This window comes from Juglans microcarpa x Juglans regia, chromosome 2D (genome assembly GCF_004785595.1).
Source record: "Juglans microcarpa x Juglans regia isolate MS1-56 chromosome 2D, Jm3101_v1.0, whole genome shotgun sequence".
In the NCBI taxonomy this organism is placed as follows: domain Eukaryota; kingdom Viridiplantae; phylum Streptophyta; class Magnoliopsida; order Fagales; family Juglandaceae; genus Juglans; species Juglans microcarpa x Juglans regia.
Window position 1 is genome coordinate 35,342,505 of NC_054596.1, and position 19,682 is coordinate 35,362,186.

General features: G+C 37.6%; 2 protein-coding genes across 4 annotated transcripts; one reads left to right on the forward strand and one right to left on the reverse strand.

The window, feature by feature from the left end:
• The first annotated feature begins 2,095 nt into the window (after positions 1-2,095).
• On the forward strand, positions 2,096-8,240 carry LOC121251021 (histone acetyltransferase type B catalytic subunit). Of its 2 annotated transcripts, none has more exons than XM_041150312.1 (10): positions 2,096-2,346; positions 2,491-2,535; positions 4,413-4,522; positions 4,677-4,745; positions 4,886-4,924; positions 5,008-5,084; positions 5,196-5,295; positions 6,933-7,014; positions 7,108-7,268; positions 7,408-8,240. In XM_041150312.1, the coding sequence occupies exons 1-10, from the start codon at positions 2,268-2,270 to the stop codon at positions 8,041-8,043; spliced, it is 1,398 nt and encodes a 465-aa protein (XP_041006246.1). In that variant the 5' UTR covers positions 2,096-2,267; the 3' UTR covers positions 8,044-8,240. The 2 variants fall into 2 exon arrangements, with proteins under 2 accessions (XP_041006246.1, XP_041006247.1); XM_041150313.1 differs by having other exon boundaries at positions 2,099-2,346; positions 2,494-2,535.
• Positions 8,241-8,504: 264 nt separating this feature from the next.
• Positions 8,505-13,519, reverse strand: LOC121251023. Of its 2 annotated transcripts, none has more exons than XM_041150314.1 (8): positions 13,482-13,519; positions 11,180-11,666; positions 10,879-10,964; positions 10,013-10,091; positions 9,814-9,873; positions 9,495-9,616; positions 9,200-9,271; positions 8,505-8,840 (listed from the first exon to the last, which is right to left on the reverse strand). In XM_041150314.1, exons 2-8 carry the CDS (start codon positions 11,594-11,596, stop codon positions 8,738-8,740), a joined length of 939 nt encoding a protein of 312 aa, XP_041006248.1. In that variant the 5' UTR covers positions 11,597-11,666; positions 13,482-13,519; the 3' UTR covers positions 8,505-8,737. The 2 variants fall into 2 exon arrangements, with proteins under 2 accessions (XP_041006248.1, XP_041006249.1); XM_041150315.1 differs by having other exon boundaries at positions 11,180-11,663; positions 13,477-13,506.
• Between the last annotated feature and the right edge of the window lie 6,163 nt (positions 13,520-19,682).

Genomic DNA, 19,682 nt, shown 5'->3' on the forward strand with positions numbered 1-19,682 from the left:
CGAACGGGCAGGCAAAAAGGCAACTACAACCCATTCGCAAACATTGAAGGAAAGAGGGCCACCTTCGCAGTGAAACCTTTTGAATTGACGGCCCCAGAATGAGGTTTAGGAGCCTCCAGAACCACGGAATAGGGAACGTCGTAGGCCCCCCTTAACGAACGGAGGTCTGTAGGAGAGGCCTTCGATGACTAGTTGTGCCCCTCAAAGAACGATGGGCTCCCACAAACCTCAGGGAGAGCTGATCCCTCAAGTTCCCCATAAGGGCCTTTAGGATGGGCATAGCGAGATTTCTTAGGATTGAGGCGTGAAGTGTTCTTAGGAGCCATTGACAGGAAGAAGATGAATGGAGAAGTGCTTGGAACGGCTGGCAATGGAAGGAGGAGGCGAAGGGGCAAGAACTGAAAAGATAAGGCAAGAAAGAAAGTAAAAAGTGACCAGGGGACTGGGGTTTAAATAGGGGCTCGCGCCAATTGGACTACCCAATGCATGGAAGGGATAGGAGCCGCTAGAGAGGAAGCGTCGGAAACGGATCCCGAGATCCTCGCTACATGTAATGATGGAAAACTGAGCCATCGCTCAACCCTCGACACAAAAGAGAGAAACTCACGTGCGTGGTAGACATGGACCAGTCCCTTACCAAGAGTTGGGGTTGGCAGTTGCTTGGCCCAACAAAAGGATATTTCCCTTTTATCGGGACGAGCATATTCCCCTCCTCAAAGGCCCACCTAACTCATGGACGGCCAACCTCTGTGTGCGTAAAAGAGGAAGACCAGGGCTCAGCCCACGAGGTACGTGTGAGGGAGGAAGGGGCTGTCACATCACTTGTGTGTACTGCAGCCCACACGCCCAGTAGGAGGTCATGCCACATTAAATGCGCAGAGACAGCAGTAAGCAACGATCACGGTTAGAGCCTCACCTTTTCCAAAAATTTCGATAGTGGGCGCCTTCCCCCACCTACCATAGGGAGCATACGTGAAAAGGAGCATGATTGCATTCAAAGTAGCGACATGGTGTATGGGGCGGCAAGTAGTCGCCCTGTCACAAGTGCGGCACCCAGTACGGCACACAAACATCTCGCTGATAGTAAGTGGGGCCACTTTAGCCGGGTACATAAACCCACCTCCAGGCTTAGGTAGGGGATCTTTTTTGGCTCTATGAGTTTTTCTTCTTTCATGCACCATCATACTTTATACTAATTTAAGCATCGGAGGTGTCACTCACCACCCCTCACCTCACCCTCAAGTGTCTTGCCGGTCCGTTGGATAGGTCGGAGAAGTTGCCCAGGATATGAAACACGTCATTAACAAGATCCATTAACATTGGGTAATGCCTCAATATCTTCTACTTCATTCACATCATTTCCCTTGGTTCTTATTATTATTGGCCAACATTAAATAAACCTTTTATGGAACAGCCTTCATGAATATACAAAATCCTTCTATGTCAAAACCCCTATGTTTGGAAAATATATGGTAAAGTGTGACGAACAATGAATTAAATTGTGATAAAGAATATTATATATTCTATAAATATTATAAGACTCACTTTATATTTTTATATTTTTATTTCTCTCAATTTATACCCCAATCTTTTCATTCAAATCTAGTGGAAGAATAACATCATTTCCCGCAAAGAAAAATCCCATCTTCTATGGATTATTTTAAATTTTTAGTTAATGATGCACCTATAATTTTTTTTACAATCCCTTCACAATCAATCAATCAATGCAATCATTCCATTTCATTAAAGCTCAATTTTACAAAAGTATGTTACATTTCATCTTAATGTTATAAAATAAATATATCTAAATTTGTAACATAATTATAAAAAAAAGTTGGACAATGTAAAGCCCCAACAAACCAATTTGTTTGAGGTAGATGATGTGTACAACCTTAGAATATGTAAGTCCGTGATATTTAAGAAAAAAAAAAAGTGAATAACTCCAAAATTTACGTGAAAAAATTTATAGTTTGACTTATAATTCAGATTTTTCTATATTAATAAGTCATAATTATAATTTTAAAAAAAAAACTTTATACTCTGTGAACTAAACAATAATCAAGTCCTAATTGCGGTGGGTCTTCGTAGACAAGCGGCTTTTTTTTTTTTTTTTTTTTTTGTCATGTGCAAGTGCAATGCCAATGGGGAATAATCTTCTCCTGCTTGTATAAAAAACCCATCCCCGATTCCTTCACGGTTCGTACAGTATTATTTTCCCGCCTCTCTTCCTCCCATTTCCCGCTCTGGAAAACCCTAAGCTCCCAAGAATGGGCCAGAAGCAGCAACCCACCGCCGATCCCATCGCCGAGCCCAAGAAACGAAGGCGCGTCGGCTTCTCCAACATCGGTGAGTCATCTCAGTTCCCATTTTCGTTCTTCCGGAGCTTCTTCACGGGCTTTCATTTACGTGGTTTTGTTTCCATTCTTTGTTTTCGGAAGCAATTTCATCATTTTAGCTCATTTCCACTGTTTCTTTTGTGTTTGTTCTCAGCAGATGCTGGAGTTGAGGCTAAGGAGTGCATTAAAATTTACCTGGGTAAGATTGAATTATGGATGTTAATTAAGAGTACTAGATTGATTTTGGTTTAACATTTATAGTAATGCAAGATTAGAGTTTTTTTCGTTGATATTATATCCTGGTTGCATAAGGAGTTAAAAAAAAAAAAAAAAAACATGTTCGGTTCTTATCGTGGTTTGTATAAAAAAACTCGGGTATATAGAATTTGAACTTAGACAAAAAAAAAAAGTTGGCTTTGGGGGTTAAATGCTCATGGGCATTGATTTTTTCGGTTTTTCTTAGTGAGATAATGTGGGACAATTAAAATGGTATGGATTTTGAAGATTATGTTCTTTCATTTATCTTTCCCTTTATTTTGGGTTGATGATTAATGTCCTCAATAGAGTCAACAGCAAAATCATGGTGAATAACAATAACTTGATTAATATTATTTTTTATTGGACTGTTAAGTTAATGTTATCAAGGATTGAAAGCTACAATTTTATTAGCTCAGGTTCTTTGGGAATTAATGTGGTTTCTTGAGAACTTGGAATCTGATATGTTGAGTCCATCCTGCTCTGTGGAAGTGAGAGATATAAAGAGTCAGTTGGTGAAATGTGGTTTCTTTGACTATTGTATTCAATGGAACTAGTGTTCATGGTTTCCTTGTATATTTTTCTAGTTCCTTTTTTTTTTTTTTTTTTTGATGTTGGGGAACCTCTCCAAGGTAGGGCCCTTCGGACCCACCCCTGCAGAGTAAACCCTGGTGTGCACCACACCCTCAGAAGTTTTCCTACACTGAACTGGTTAAATCGCTAGCTTTTCAACAGGGGATGTGGTCCCAAAGGATTGTTTGCACCCATGAGGTATTGAACCTTGGACCTTGAAGGGAGTGATACCCCAAGACCAAGGCCTTCACCACTTGGGCCAACCCCTTGGGGTTAGTTCCTAAATTGTAACTAGGTGTTCACTTTTGTATACTTCCTCAATATTTGGGTTACACCTATTTACTTAAGTAAATAAAATCTCATTCTTACTCATCAAAACAAATATCATATCCCTATTATTTGTAATATCTTATATTGTTATCTTTAGGAATTTTCTCTGGGTTAGTTGCTTGGTCTAAAAAAATTGGTAATCTAAAACCTGTTAATGCTTGTGTTAACGTGGTCAATTTGCAAGCAATTGATGCTTGTGCGCATAAGCATGTGTATTTGTGCATGCTCAATAATCTTAATATACTCTGATATTTTGTGGGGCGAATCAAGGTTAGATCCACTTCTTGAGGGCACTTTTTTAATGCTTTGAGGTTATTCTTATTTAAAAGTGTTGGTTCCGGTGAGAAATTTTTCTTATGATAGGAAAGGGCTTTCCAATTCAAGCTCTTGATGGATACCTTGCCTCCCTTGGGAAGCCTCTTTCAAGCCCAAGTCTATTTGGGATGGTGTGGTTGAAAAGATGGAGCACAAATTGACTAACTAGAAAAGGATGTATTTGTCTTAAGGTGGAAAGGAATTATGTAGCTCATACATTTTACATAATTTCCTTGTATTTACTTCTTTTAATTAGGCGTTTTCTTTTGTACACATACTGTGTATTTGGGCTATGCCTCTTGTTTTTATCAATAAAAATCTCGATTACTTGTTAAAAGAAAAAAAAAATAACTGTAGGGCAGAGAAATACCACCCTGGCATGGTTAATGCTCTTATGATAACAATCTTGATATTGCATCACCTTGATTCTTTACAAGTCAAGCTTCCAATTTGTCCTTGTAACTTATCACATAAGCAGCTCAAGATCAGATTTTTTGTCTATTTCCTCTCTAATTTATTTTTTTCTTTCATTACATGTTATCTTTCTTGATTGGTTTGAACTTCATGTCTTCTTGCTGATATAATTGATTGTTTGTGTCATAGTTTCAAGAAAAGAGGAGGTGGATTCTGCAGACAGTTTCTGCATCGACCCTATTGACTTGAGCAGCTTTTTTGATGAAGATGGGAAGATATATGGTTACCAAGGTTTAAAGGTAATTAAAATTTTGTAATTGTGGCATATTGAAGCTTGCTGGTGAAAGATGAATGGTGTCAAACCAATGTTTTCCTTTTTGAGTATATAAGTAGAATGGTAAGTTCTCTACAATGGCCCTTTTGTTAATGCATCTTTTAATGCATTTTATGCAGATTACCATCTGGGTTAGCTGCATATCATTCCATGCATATGCCGACATTACATTTCAGAGCACAGCTGATGTAAGTATCCATGTCTGCTAGAATTGTTTTTGGATAAGCAAGAAGAGTATATCTGTATGGGAACAATATCTTTTACTTGAAGAATCGAAACTACTTTTACTCTTCATCCACATTTAATAATTGGTCTTGTTTGTTGTAAGGGAGGAAAAGGTATCACAGATCTGAAAGCTGCTCTTCAGGTATACATTAATTGTCTGCTGTGAATTATTGCTTCTCCTCATTGTTCCCATAGATCTGCTGATCAGTTGGTCATTTTCTACAGAGAATTTTCGCCGAGACTATTATTGAGAATAAAGATGACTTTGTTCAGACTTTTTCAACAGAGACTAATCTTATTAGGTACCATTTCATGCTGCAAATTATATGTTCAATCTTTTTTTTTTTTTTTCTGCATGCAGTGTTTGGTTTTGGTTCCTTGTACTTTTATTTCCATCTTTTAATCTTTCACAGATCTATTATCTCAAGTGGGGAGATATTGAAGTACAAAGCCTCAAATGGGCACATCAACAATTCTAACAGTCATTTGGAAGCAGCTAACTCAGATGTTGAGGTTCTTTTTGTATATCTTTGTGATTCATTCTCATGAACAAAATATAGTTGCTTGTCTAGAAGTCTGTAATCACAGCCACTGAATGTGGTTTTTTGTCGATAATGGTGGTTGATACCTTATTGTTTCAATACCAAGATTTTCCAATGTCCAAATTATATGACCTAAACCATTAAGAGGTGACCATTATATTAGTAAAGCACTAGATTTGCTTCTGTGGTAAGCAAAGCTTCTCTTCTGCAATACTTCTTTTTTCAGAAGATTTTTGCATTCCCTGGTTTGTGTTTTGTCAGTTGGTTACTGTGCAGAGTTTCCAAAATGTTAGGTTATGCGCTGCCATCCCATAAAGACATTTAAAATACTTACAATTTCTATTTCCAGTTCCCTCCAATGATGCGGCTTCTATTTTTTCCCTGTTGATTTTCTTTATACTTTTTTTGGGTTTTGGGGGGGGGGGGAATGCCAATATTGACAGTTGACCTCAATAATGTAGATGTTTTTGTTTTTGGAGGATATATATACTAGGGGTGAAAACCGACGTCGGTGCAGTTTCAGTCCAAAACCAACGCCGCACCGACAGATTTTTCAAAGGTTTAGAACAGGCCGATTAAGGGGGAGCAAACCGGCAGTCTCGGTGTCGGCGTGATTCCGGTTGGTTCTTTAGTTTCCCATCGGTGGCGCTGTGAATGAGGAGGGGAGCGGAGGGCGGTGGGGCTACATGTGAATGTGTGAGAGAGGATAGATATTCTGAAGAAAGAAGAAGAAGAGGGAGGGGAGGGGAGGGGAGGGGGTATTAAATCACAGTCGAAACGGTGCCGTTTTAAGCCAAATGACATCGTTTTATATAATTTTTTTTTATAAACATCAGGTCTAAAACGACGCCGTTTCATTCACTTAAGTGAAACGTCGTCAATTTATATACGTAGAATATAAAATATATATAATTGGCCGATTCGGTCCTAGGACCGAACCAGCTGACGTCGGTTTTCATTTTTTTTTGCCGCCGGCCGATCAGTTTCAGCCGGTTCTGGACTCTAGCAGCCAGTTCGCATCTGTGATGGCCGGTGTGGTCGGTTATTGTACAGCCCTAATAAATACACCTAATGTGTCCCTTTGTACTGTTATGATACCAACCTGCCCTGGTACACAGAAATATCCATTTATTTTTTGTCATGTAATCGCAGCATGACAAGGCCTTTCAGACCAACCCCCAAGGAGTAAACCCCTGATGCACGATCCTACTTGCCAGAACTCTACATCAGTTAATCCATGGTAACCCCTAGCGCGGAATTGAACCCGAGGTGTCTGAGTTCACAGCTCATCTCAAGCCCGCTCTTTGACCACTAGGCTGCATCCTGATGAGTAGTGCATATAGAAAAGCAATTGTCTTTTTGTTGTTTCCCTTGTGGTCAGTATGACATCAAGGTGCACTTGTGGGGAACTCCTTACGGAGGGCCTGTGCACCCCCGGGATTAATCGAGACGCTATTTCTTGACACCCGGTGCTAATAAAAAAGAAAAGTATCACATCAAAAAGGGTTTTGGAATGGCCATTTCCTTTCATGCTCCTGTTTGCATGTGTATATCTAGGCCTGTTTATTTGAGACTAAGTACCATAGTTGATGTGCTTTCCTGGGTCAGGTTGTCCGAATGGTAGTGGGCAGTACAGCTGCTGGGCACCTTTATAGTTGCTTGATACCTCTTGTTCTTCTTCTTGTTGACGGTAATGCTCTTGCTTGTCTTGGCTGTTGCTACCTTTGAACGTTTTTTTTTACATTATAGCTTCAGGATTTAACAGTGCTATTTTCTGAATTAGGTAGCAGCCCTATTGATGTTATTGATCCACGATGGGAGTTGTACGTCTTGATTCAGAAGAAACCTGATCAGCAGGGCGAGATTCAATGCAGATTGCTTGGTTTTACAGCCATTTATCGTTTTTTCCATTATCCAGAAAGTTCTCGCTTGCGACTTAGTCAGGTTTGCTCTTCTTTATTGTCGTTAATTGAATCTTGCCTTGCATGATACAGAGAATCCAATTTTGGTGCCCTTATGTGAGCGGGATTTGTACTTCATTGGCTCATCTATTTAGCATTCATTGAGATTTTGCTTGTTGCAGATATTGGTATTACCTCCTTACCAACACAAAGGTTATGGCCGTTACCTTCTGGAGGTGCTGAACAATGTTGCAGTGTCTGAAGATGTTTATGACTTGACAGTTGAAGAGCCGCTAGACTACTTCCAGCATGTGCGAACTTGTGTTGACATCCCACGCTTGCTTGTTTTTGACCCAATCCAGCATGCAGTTAGTTCAGTTGTTTCACGCATGAAGGAAGGGAAACTGTCAAAGAAAATCCACATCCCTCGGTTCATGCCACCTCCAAGTGTCATTGATGATGTTAGGAAAAGCTTGAAGATTAACAAAAAACAGTTTCTCAAGTGTTGGGAGGTTTTAATATATCTTGCCCTTGATCCTGTTGACAAGTACATGGAAGATTATGTGAGCGTCATTTCTAAACGTGTGAAGGATGATATTATTGGGAAAGATTCTGGGACTGCTGGAAAGCGACTAATTGAAGTTCCAGGTGATTATGATCAGGAGATGTCGTTTGTAATGTGTAGGTCTCAAGCTGGTGAAGCTAGTAGCGTTCAGATGGATGAAAATGAGACAACTCAAGAAGAGCAGCTCCGGCAATTAGTCGATGAGAGGGTCAAAGAAATCAAGTTAATTGCACAGAAGGTATCTTTGCATTGAGTGAATCGGGGCTGAGGCATCCTAGTGAACTATCTGTGAAGTTCCTTAGTATTATCAAATGATGCAATCATACGAGAGGTCTCAGTGATGCTATTCTTTTTTTAGAACGGAGGATTTTCTGTAGATGATTTGGCTCTACTGTACTTGGAAGTTCTAACTTATGTTAATTTAGAAAATTTATTAAACTATTCGCTGAATTCGAGCATCTAAATGGCTACACTTTGTTGTGGTTAGCATGTATTCTATATGAAGTGCGCTACTACACTTTTTAACTCCAAAGCGAGTAGTGACAATCATTCTAGTCATTTTCACATCGCCCACAGTTGCAGAGGATATGCTTGAGAAACACTGGGAATGAAAGTTTTGAAGATTTTTGTGAAAGTCGTAGGTTTCACCAAAAGCCCAGTTCTAGTTTACTCTACTCCCTTGTGTTATGTCGATGCAATTCCCCAATAATTTTGATAAAGCTAGTTCACTAATTGATTTAAAACTACAACCAAATTATACACCTTCTCTCAATGGCTCCGCCGGATTACTCTTCTCAAGTATGCATTTATAACAGAGGCACATGTGCCTAGCCACTGGCTTTATCCTACAATATCTTCATTCATTGGTCTTTTGCACCCAAATCTTCCCGTGAAATCAAGCGAGTGGAGAAGGTAGCTCTATCTGAGACAAGTAGCTGCTAAGTGCACTAAATCTTGTGGACGCTGAAGCCTGCATCCTCTGATGTCAAGTTCTCTTTCCAGTTCTCAAATTCGGATCCACCAAACATCAGTTGCTTGATTCCAATTATGCTGTTAAATCAAAAGACAACAGGGGTAAAAGAATAGACAAATGTGAGTTCTTTTTTTTTTTTTTTCAAGTCCACGTAAAAATAGGGCCTAAGACCAACGAAGAAACATCAGATTCAAAAGTATCCAATTAAGACCAAGCCAAGAACAATTAAGGAGCTGAAAGAGTGAAAAAAAAAAAAAAAAAATGGGAATTCTAGCCATTAGCGTATGCATGCCTGTCTTAACCTCACATTCCTATGTAGAAACACAAAGATGCAGAGATAAGTTAATCAGTACTTCCTGGCCCAAACCTTAATTGGTGAGTCACTACAAACTAAGAAGATAATTTGAAAAGAAATAGAGAGAGATGCAGAGCTTACTCAGAACTTAGTTGTGTCAATGAATTTATCAGAACATCCAGAAGCAGCGGTTCACGGGTCCCAATATCCACCCTGTTAAAATTGAATTTTTTTATAGTCTGTTAAAATTGCTACCATTTCTATTAGCAAGATCTCTCTCTCTCTCTCTCTCTCTCAATGTATGTATATAAATACTTCCATTGCCAATTACCAAAAACAATCAGCACACCTATATTGAGCATTATCCAGAAAAGAATATTAAAAAAACATAAACACACTCGCATCCATTATCCATAATTTCAAAATGGTTCCCTACCAGAATCGTGCCAAGTTGTCTTGAATCTCAAGATCCCCAATATTGTAAAATGTAGTTGGTGTCGCATTTGCTCCCTGAACAGCATCATAACTAGGTCTTTTATCCGACTGAGATTGTGACAGCTGCAGGAACAACATTGTGTACTATGTAATTAACAAAGAACTTTTGTTTTTGATGGGTAGTGTAATTAAAAAAGAACCTAGATGGCTTAAAAATTCTCCTTTAAGTTTCCAAGTAACTTGCCATCCATCCATGTCCACAACTTCCTATAGGGTATGGCATGAAATATATATCAAAATGTTACGAGAATCAAACTTACTTGCATATTCATGGAATTGCATCCACCAAGACGTCCAATAATGTGCCACGATCGGATGGTCTGAAAATAAACCAAATCAAGTCAGGCTTCAAACTAGGGAAAAAAAAAAAGGGGGGGGAAGGTTAAAGAAAGAAAAAGAAAAGGTCAACAACCTCATCTTGTGAAGAGGTCACTGTTAAGTTGAAGAGCAGTCACTTACATCACAAATTAGGGTAATATCTTTCCCCAATGGAACATTGTAGAACTCGAACCATATGTATGAGTTTGAGAAATCAAATCTGGATATGTCAGTCGACAAAGAGTAAATTGACACCAGAATACTGATTAATTGCACACCTATTGGAAAGCTCAATGAAAGAGACCAAGTATAATACAAGAAACAGCAAATGATGAAACAGTTGTAGTCACATCTATTATAGGGAGTTGATGAAAGATACCGTCTCCAGAAACAAGAAACATGTACTTAAAATATTTCGGCCCTCAAGGAAAATTTAGGTTCAGCTACAAACATGGTGGACTCTGCAACCATTCATGCGAATGCAAAAACACTTATGGACTCAATTTATCACTTTGAATTCAATAAGTCCAATTGTATCTGGACCCTATCCGGTCTAAAATGAAAAAGATGAAATAAAAAACTAATTGTTAAAACATTTACATTGGAAAAAAAGATCAGTGAACATTGAGTTGCGGTCCATAAAGCTTAAGTAGGGATAAAACTGTGTTTGAACATGGGGATCTCTCCTAAATTCTGCACCCATAATATTGGTAACAATGCAAACTTGCAAATGTCATCCTATACAACCCTTTTCTTTGCTGAATCAGTAACACAGAAGAGCATTGCTCTTATGAAACAAATTGAAGTGATATCTAACGTAGGTTCAGGTTCAAACAAATTGAAGAACAAATTAAAACTCGCATATTCTTATGAAAAGCAATCACGTGAGGATAATTAGCATATATAAAACTATTAATGCATTCTGCATTTCATTACGCACCACAAAGTTGCATTAGTTGAATGTCCCATTATGCACTACATAATGTCCCATTGTACTCCAAACTTACTTGTTGAATGTCACTTTCATTGGTATTGCTGAACCAGTCTTTGTCTGCAAAATTTTGTTCCTCTTCTTCCTCAACCTCTCCTCCATCTGCGACTCGACAAATCCCCTTTTAAGTCACACACGAAAAATCCCAAAAAGCTACTACTAACAGCTCCAAAACCATACCCCCTATCCGCACTATATCTCAACCACTTCCACCAAAACTAACACTCAAAACTTTAACTTGATAGTTTGTTTTTTTATTTTGGAAAAAAAAAAAGAACAGGAATTGAGCAAAGAAATTCCGACGATGCATTGCTTACTTTGGACCGTGCCTTTTGCGGGTCGTCCAGACAACTACCGAGGATTTCAGCGAACTCGGGGTCTCTATCGTAATCTTTCTCTTCTTCTCTCCCTCGGTACCCACCGCTGGCTGAGAATTCAAATTCATTCTCATCTCTATCGTCATCTTCGTCGTCGCCTTCTACTTTTTCTGGTTCAGATTCTCTCTGCAAGTTTTGGGTATTCAGTTTCTGTGTTCGACTCGATTTAGCGGTACATAGGAATGTTCTGGTTCGAGTACAGGCCGGATTGGAAAGATTAAAGGCCGGGAAGCGGCGGTTGAGTGAAAAAATGGGGTACGGGATCGGAATGTTTGGCAGTGAAGGGGATGGTGGGTAGGGGCGTAGGATAAGCATCCTTTTGGGGAGCTGGCCGATGTTTGCAACAGATGATTCCATGTGCTGTGAAGGCTGGTGTCATCGTTTATCCATCTCCTGCCGGCTTTCCTTAACCTGCGCCTCTTCACTCTTGTTAGGCACCCCGATCTTATCTCTAATATTAAGGACCACAAGCTTGTCTTAGTGAGAATGATTATCGAGTAAACTTATCAAATTGTTTGGCCTTTAACAATGGGATAGTGTTTGAGTGATGAAATAATAGAGATGATAATGAAATCGAATGTTCTAAGAGATGAATAATGGTGTTTGATGCTAGGTGAAGTGGCTTGAAGGTTATCCTTGATGTTGGGACCACTTAGAAGATGATTAGAATTGGTATGGTGAAGTGTAACTATGGTTTTTTATGGTAGCCAATGATGATTTCAAGATTGAGAAGAGATGGATTAAGGTTGGAGTCTTAGATAAGATGCTAGGATTTAGAAAGTGTTTGAATGAGTCTAGGGTTACTCCTTGACTTTAGAGATTATGAGATGGAAGATAGGATTTGAATATGGCAAGATAGAATTGGGATTTTTGGTTGACTTGAGTGATTATAATGAATGAGAGATTTGAAAGATTGGATATAGTAGATGAGATGGAGTTTAAATGAGTCAATGATTGCTCATTGACTTTAGGGATTGGCTAAGATAAGATAAGGAATATATGATTTGGATTTGAATATGGCAAGATGATAGAGTCTTTGGTTGATTAGGTCTATGGAAGGAGTTGAGAAATTTAAGGAATTGGATGAGTAATTTGAGAGATTGAGTGATTCTAGGGAAGTTCCTAGAATCAAGCGATTGGCATGAGATGAGTCAACTTTCCTTGAGTTAAGGAAGTTGCCAAATAGGTCTCTTGATGGACAGCTATGGTTTGTGTGAGTGGATGGAGGCAAGACTCCTAAAAGGAATGAATTACCTTTTAGAGATTTGAGGTGAACAGTTAGGATTTTATGGATGGAAGTATTTGGTGTGGCCAAATATGTAAGTGGAGTATATGGACTAGGGTTTTATAGATATGGAAAGATTTACAGGCAAACCACTTATGGTAAGTATGACTCACGGCTAGGGTAAGTTGGATGATGGGAAGTGGCAATTTCGGTTAGGTCAATGAATATGATGGATGAAAGATAATTATGGGATGTGGCCAATTATGGAAGGTAGGGCAAACAATGCGGTAGTCGAAATTTGTGGGTGACAAGGATCAAATGGATGAATAATATGGATGAACACGTATGAACATTCAAGAACACAATGATGAACAACTTCACCACAAAGTCAAGAATGCACAAAGATGAATGGACTCAACAAAGGAATAAGAAGACCCTTTTTTATTTATATGGATATTTAGATATGCAAGAAAATGTAGATGAACAAGATGGATAATAAAGATAATGGAATGAAACAAAAGATAGCCAATTCAAGTATGATTCACGAATTGCACATAGATGAAATAAACCTCTTTATTGATGAACTTGAAAATAACAAAGGTAACAACAACTTGGATTCACGAATTGCACCAAGTTGCAAGAACAAGATAAGTTGAATCACACCTATTCACGAATTGCAAGGTGATGATTCTCTATTAGGGATTCACGAATTGCACCCAAGTAGCCCAAATGGCTAGCACCGAAAGGGTGATCTCAAGAACAAGTCTACCCACTTAGGAAATTTGCCAAAGGTTCAAAAGATGTAAACTAAATGCCTAAGGATCCTATTTATAGATAATACAAAGTGGAAACCCTAAAAGGTCCCTTGGTAAATAAAGATAAATAAATAAATAAACAAGTGATAGTGGAGTGGAACCCATGGGGGCCCACGACATTGGCCCTTGGTGGCCTTGGTTGGTCCATGCATGCCTAGGACCATGTCCTAGGCCGGTTTTTGATAGGGTCTTGACAACTCTTCAGTCCTCATAGCGTAGTAAGCCGAATTATTATTACAAAACCGCTTTGCACGGGTTCGGCTGTTTCAAAGGGATTACCATTCTCCAATAATAATCTGCCACGTCAGCCATTCCGCACAATTCACATGAGGATCATCACAGTCGAATGCCCCTGCAAACTAGATATCTTCTTCAGAAACTCAACCTAGTCGAACGCCGCGTCACAAATTTCAAATTCGTCGCTTAGTTTAGTCAGCCACCAGCTTCGGCGCCAACAATTCTGTCGGCCACCATCTCCTATTATACATATCCCACCACACCATAGAAAGTGTCTACAATTATGCGAAGAGCAGCCTTTTGATTATGAAGCTGTCGATTTTCGATTGCCTTTTTCTTTTCGAGTTTTGTCTGTCTATTCTGATATCTTCTACTGATTTTCACCTAATAGTGATCATATTTGTATCAATTTTCATACACAATTTGTACTATATTAACTCTCAGTCTGCTTTTAAAAATTGAATTTTCGATTTTGGGGTTGGGGTCGTAGTTTAAAAGTAAATACAAGAAAGAAAAAAGAAAATTGACTCTCGATGTTGGGTGTTGTGGTTTGTATTCTGGATTTGTTGGTCAAGGTTTGTATTTCTTGTATTTTTTAGTTTTATTTTTGATTGAAAAGAGTTGTGGTTGTGAATCACATGGTGGCAGGGCGAGTCAATGTAGGATAACAGACTTATATAAGCCCTCCGAAAGAGAGTATGACTATTACAGGAATGATTCTTGTGGTGTGGAATACAATAAGGCCTGTGATCGTGTTGCCAGCGATAAGAACGGGCACAATTATTCATCAAAAACTTGTAATTCGGGGTTTAGAAGAGACAGGTTTGGCTTTAGGACTGAAGACCGAAAATTGGATGAGTTTTCTATGGGTAATGAGCTCATGGCTCACAAAGATGGGGTGTAGATGCCTCCATTCGTTGGCTAACAAGATGAAGATGAGGGTTCGCAAAGGAAGGAGATGACTAAGACGAAGGTCTACGACGCAAATTGGAAGGGGCTACAAGGCTATCTCCTACAATGCAGTCACATTGGTGTTCCAATGAACCACCTATGTGGCCCTCATTTATTGGTGAGATGTTTTTTAGTAGAAGACAGACGGACCGGTTTGAAGAGTATCTCTTATTATTATTATTTCGAGCGTTCTCGTATGAAAATATGTATTACAACTTTTTGTACAATTACTTATTAAAATAGAGAAAACCTTAGCACCAATCCATCCAATATTATCCAATTAACAGCCCACCAATAATTAAGTGACACGTAGGCATCCCACCACAACTATCATGGAGATGTTATGCATCTCAGCCCCCACTCATTTCTCCATTTACACTCGTTTCTCCCTTTGCATAAAAGCTCGTCTCCCACCGCGTCCTAGAAAACATCTAATGGAAACATAGAAGTGCTGTTGTGATAGAGAACACGGTGTGCATACAAGGTGTTTGCTAAAATGTAGAAGAGAAAATCACAAGTGTATTGTATTGCTACGGGATTTCACTCTGTCTCTCTCGATAGATCCAGCCATGCCCTAGGGATGCAAAGGGGCAGCCATGCAACAGGGATGCGAAGGGGTGACGGTGGTGCGAAATCCATGTGGGCGACGCTGGTGGGAAACATCAAGGTAGGCAATGGATGGTCAATCGATGTCGGACTGAGATGGTGGCGGTGGAATTGACTTCGCTTTTGGGTAGTGGCATCAGACTAAGATGGTGGCGGTGGAGCAAATGAATTTCTGACAGAAGAGATGAAAGGGATGGGCTTATAGGTGAAACGTCTTTCTTCTATTGTGTGTGGTTGAGACTATTGATGCTTTTGTGTTTCTGACGTGGTAGCAGTGCAGAGGGCTGGTATACTTCAAAAAACAGCCTGACCACTTAGAAGCAGGATTGAAATATTAAATATTTAGGATCCGTTCTAAAAAATTGATAAATATACAATCATTTTTATAATACTTTATACAACTATATTTTAAATAAAAAGTATTTATAAAGAAAAGACTTATAAAAACAACATCAATTCACATAAATACACACATTTTAAAATATGGTTATATTAAGAATTAGATTATGCGTGCATCGTTACTCAAAAAATTAATCAAAAACTAATTTAGGTTGCGGGTGGGAAAATAGGACACTATCCCTTGTTTTAAAAAAAGAAATTAAACATATTTATTTAAAAAAAGCTTGGTTGTCCTCTAAATGTACCCTCCAAAAGTGTCCATAGTACATTTTTTTTGTTTTTTTAATGTTTATAAAACTTATTATTAATGAATTTGTGCGTGCATTTTTTTAATGTTAAAAAAATAAAATGCACTAGGGGCACATTTAGAAAGCAACCTAGCATCATCCTTTTTATTTTATTAATTTTAAAAAAATTATAAAAAAAAATTGTCACCCTAATTTATGTCGCCAGCATGGGATCCAAGTTGACTCATAATTAGTGGAGAATGAATCAAAATTACAAGTGAAATGTGAGTTGATAAAAGCATTTGAAGTGAGAGAAATGGGCTTGTGAGTGAGATGAGATGATAATTTTGTGAATAGTAGTCAGATAGTTTAAATTGATTATTTTTTTGGTTTTGAGAAAGGAGAGAAAAAAATTAAATAAAAAATATTATAAAGTTAAAATATTGTAAAAATATAGTTTTATAATATTATTTTTGTTTGACATTTAAAAAAGTTGGAATTGTTTTTTATTTAAAAATTTGAAAAAGTTGTAATGATTAGTTTGAAAAAATTGTAATGATTAGTTTGAAAATTTTATATTTGAATTATGTTTGGAAATAAGTTGGGATGAGATAAAATGAGATTAGATAGGAATTGCATGTCTTATCTCATGCCCCAAACCGGTAGAAAGATATTTAAAAACAAATTCCATGGCAAGGGGGCGATAGTGATAGGACAAAAACACAAAAATGAGTAAATAATAACAATTCTTATGGATTAATGGTGGATGAACGGAGTTGTTTTGTGTGTGTATATATATACACGAGCTTATTTTTTATATCATAATTAAATATTAAGTTTTATTTTTTTATTCACCAGTAATCTCTTCTTTATAAGAAATTCTGATTGGTTATGAACTTAGATTCAAGACAAAAATTTTGATTAGAGGTCCAAAGTTACTTTAACATGGATCGTGGTTACAATGAAAAATGAAAGAAAAATATGAAACAGAGAGAAAATAATGTATCAAAAATAGGATATGGAAATAAGAATAATTCAATGACTGAAAATATATATATATATATATATATATATTTAGGGATTAAAAAATAAAGGGAAAATATGAGCAATCCAACTTCTTTAAAGTTTTATTTCTTTTATTCCAAAAAAAATTATTAAAAGTCCAGTTACAATGAAGTGGATCATGACAATCATGGCACTTCTCTTTTTATTTTTTACTTTTTTTTGTATAAAATAAAAAAAGTAACAAAAACCCTTATATTCTTGTTCTTGGAAAGATGAGAATCCGTTGTTTTCTGGATTTTAGAAAAAAGAAAAGAAAAAGGAATGGGACCAACAGAACCATGGTAAAGTATGACAAAAATTCAACTCTTAAAAAGGATGATACAAAGCATAAACTTAAAACAACCCACCATAACATTAAAATTCTGAAAACACATAAAAGGACAAATTGTGTCTGATTAAATATTCTTTATGTAATATTCAAAAAGAAATATTCTTTATGTAATATTTTTGTGATAAAATAATATATTTTTGTTTTATCAATTTAACTTTTAGTTGGTTCATAAAGGATTTAACTACAACAATATTTCATTTTGAAGATAGTTCCTTTGAGAGTATGATATTTTGAAATTTTAATTGAATCTTCAAGAAAATTCGCCTAATGTTTTAGTTATGTTGTATAAATAAACTAGGGTTTGTAGAGTATAATGATCCAAAGATAATATTTTTAAAAAGAAAATTCTATGCCTAAGCGTTGGTTTTTAATACACTGGCCACACCTCCATGCTGGCAGTATGTGAAATGACCAAAAGCCATAAATTATAATGTTTCATTTTCTTTCCCCCATGATTAGGCCTTCCTCAACAAACTTCTTCATTTCTCATTGTGTTAAAGATCCAACCATTGATTCAAAAGTCTTGGGACTGTTGAATACTAATTTGGTTAAACATTTAACCCTTATGATTATAACATTCCACCATACTTCTGAATCCGAAGTCCACGACGGCCCACTCTATTGACACTGAGTCCATGGAAGCTCTTTTTCTTTTAATTGCTTCACTCGTCTATCAGTATTCAATGACTTAACACTATACCCATACATAGTACCAAGACATTTTAATTCAACCTATAGGTCGTTCCCTCCGTGACTGGAACTTGTGATGTAGTCCCTGCTTTAATACCAATTGTTAAAGACCCAACCATTGATCTAAAAGCCCTAGAACTATTGGATACTGATTTGGTTAAACCTTCAACCCTCAGGATCATAATATTAATTTGTAACACACTTGATGGAAGGTGTTTGGATGAGTAAAAAATAAGAGAAAATGCAAGAAAATAGGGTCAAATCCGAGGATGACCCCTAAATGGGCCAAGGCTAACCAAACTAAAAGCATAAACAAGAAAATAAAACTAAGGGTCCAGGCCCACTTACAATCCTATAGTCTAAATAAGATGTTGAATCAAAATAAAAGAAATTGTTAATGAAACTAAATTGGCCTATGGCTTATGGCCCATGTACTTAGTTCTTGGATTGTGAAAAATCATCTCATCGAAGCACCTTGCCCAAAAGATGCATGTATTCTTGCCCACAATTGTCCCACCACCCGAGTCAAAAACGAGAATTTTCTTTTTACAAGTAGACACTCAATGTTTCACAACAACAACACCATCAAGGAGTGTTGCTCCCATCATATCAACAAAGGCCTCATCTTCAATGGTAAAACCATAGATAATAGCACCAAGACCTACCGTAACATTATCCTCAATAATAGTAGGTGAGACGCTTCCACTTAGGTTATACTTTGCCACATGCACAAGGGAGTTTATGTTAGGGACATCGGTTAAGTCCCTAAACACTATGATCTCCATGCATAGGATCTCCTTAAGATGACCGAAAGCTCGTTCCTCTCTTGCTTGATTCTCGAACAATGGTGGTCAAGATGACCACTTAAGTATGATGAGGTTAGGTGTTTAGGCTTGAATTGGTGTACGGGATGATGGAAAGGTTTGATGAAGTGTATGGTTACAATGGTGGAAAGGGGCGCACGACAATGGAGGACAATTAGGGTTGGCGCCACTTAGGGTTTAGGTTTAGGGTTTGGGAAGATAGTGATGGATGGCTAGGGTTTAGGTTTAGGGTTTGGTAAGGGGTGGCTAAGGTTGGACGAGTTTGGGTGTTGAGTGATTTTAGGAAAGTTTCCTAAAATCTTGGAACTCAATATTGGAAGTGTATGGCCAGCTAGGGTACGGGATTTGATCAACTAGGGTTCCTAAAATGTAGGAACACTAATTATGGCAATTGTAGTGGACGGCTAGGTCAAATTCAAATAAGGCAAAGAAGTGCCGAAATTTGAATTTGAATTCAAATGGGATGGGTGTTCGGCTAGGGCAAAAGATGATGAGGCAAAACAATTATGAAATGTTGACAAACACTATGGTTGGTTGTCTTCTAGGGTTTATTGATTTGGAAGAGCAAAATTATGATGAACACCAAGAACACAATGAAGAACACTCAAGAACAAAAGCATTAAACTTAAGAACTTGAATGAATAAAAGAACAATAATGATAATTCAACACTTGATTCACGCATTGTACAAGAATTGAATAAATCTCATATATTAATAAATACAACTTGGATTCACGAATTGCACCAAGTTGCAAGAACAAGATAAATGGATCACACTTATTCAAAGAATTGCAAAATGTGATTCTCTCTTTGGGTCTTTAGGATTCACAAATTTCACCCAAAAAGCCAAAGTACAAAGGCACCGTTTATGATCTCTCAAACAATAGTCTTCCCTCTAGGAAATTTTCTAAAAGATTTTATGGCAAGTGAATGGAGTCCTATTTATAAGTAATACAATTTGAAAATCCCCAATAGGTCCCTTGAAAATAAATAAATAAATCAAATTAAATAAATAAACATGATAGTGACATGGACCAAGCTTGGTCGTTGCATGCATGGGCCCATGGTGGGCTA

Excerpts from the sequence above, each read along its gene's own strand:
- LOC121251021 (XM_041150312.1), top strand. The coding sequence starts at position 2,268 with ATGGGCCAGAAGCAGCAACCCACCGCCGATCCCATCGCCGAGCCCAAG. Across the intron at positions 2,536-4,412 it reads GTGCATTAAAATTTACCTGG|TTTCAAGAAAAGAGGAGGTG; the intron begins GTAAGATTGAAT and ends TTTGTGTCATAG. Across the intron at positions 4,746-4,885 it reads CATTTCAGAGCACAGCTGAT|GGAGGAAAAGGTATCACAGA; the intron begins GTAAGTATCCAT and ends GTTTGTTGTAAG.
- LOC121251023 (XM_041150314.1), bottom strand. The coding sequence starts at position 11,596 with ATGGAATCATCTGTTGCAAACATCGGCCAGCTCCCCAAAAGGATGCTT. Across the intron at positions 9,874-10,012 it reads ATATTACCCTAATTTGTGAT|ACCATCCGATCGTGGCACAT; the intron begins GTAAGTGACTGC and ends GTTTATTTTCAG. Across the intron at positions 9,617-9,813 it reads GCAATTCCATGAATATGCAA|CTGTCACAATCTCAGTCGGA; the intron begins GTAAGTTTGATT and ends TTGTTCCTGCAG.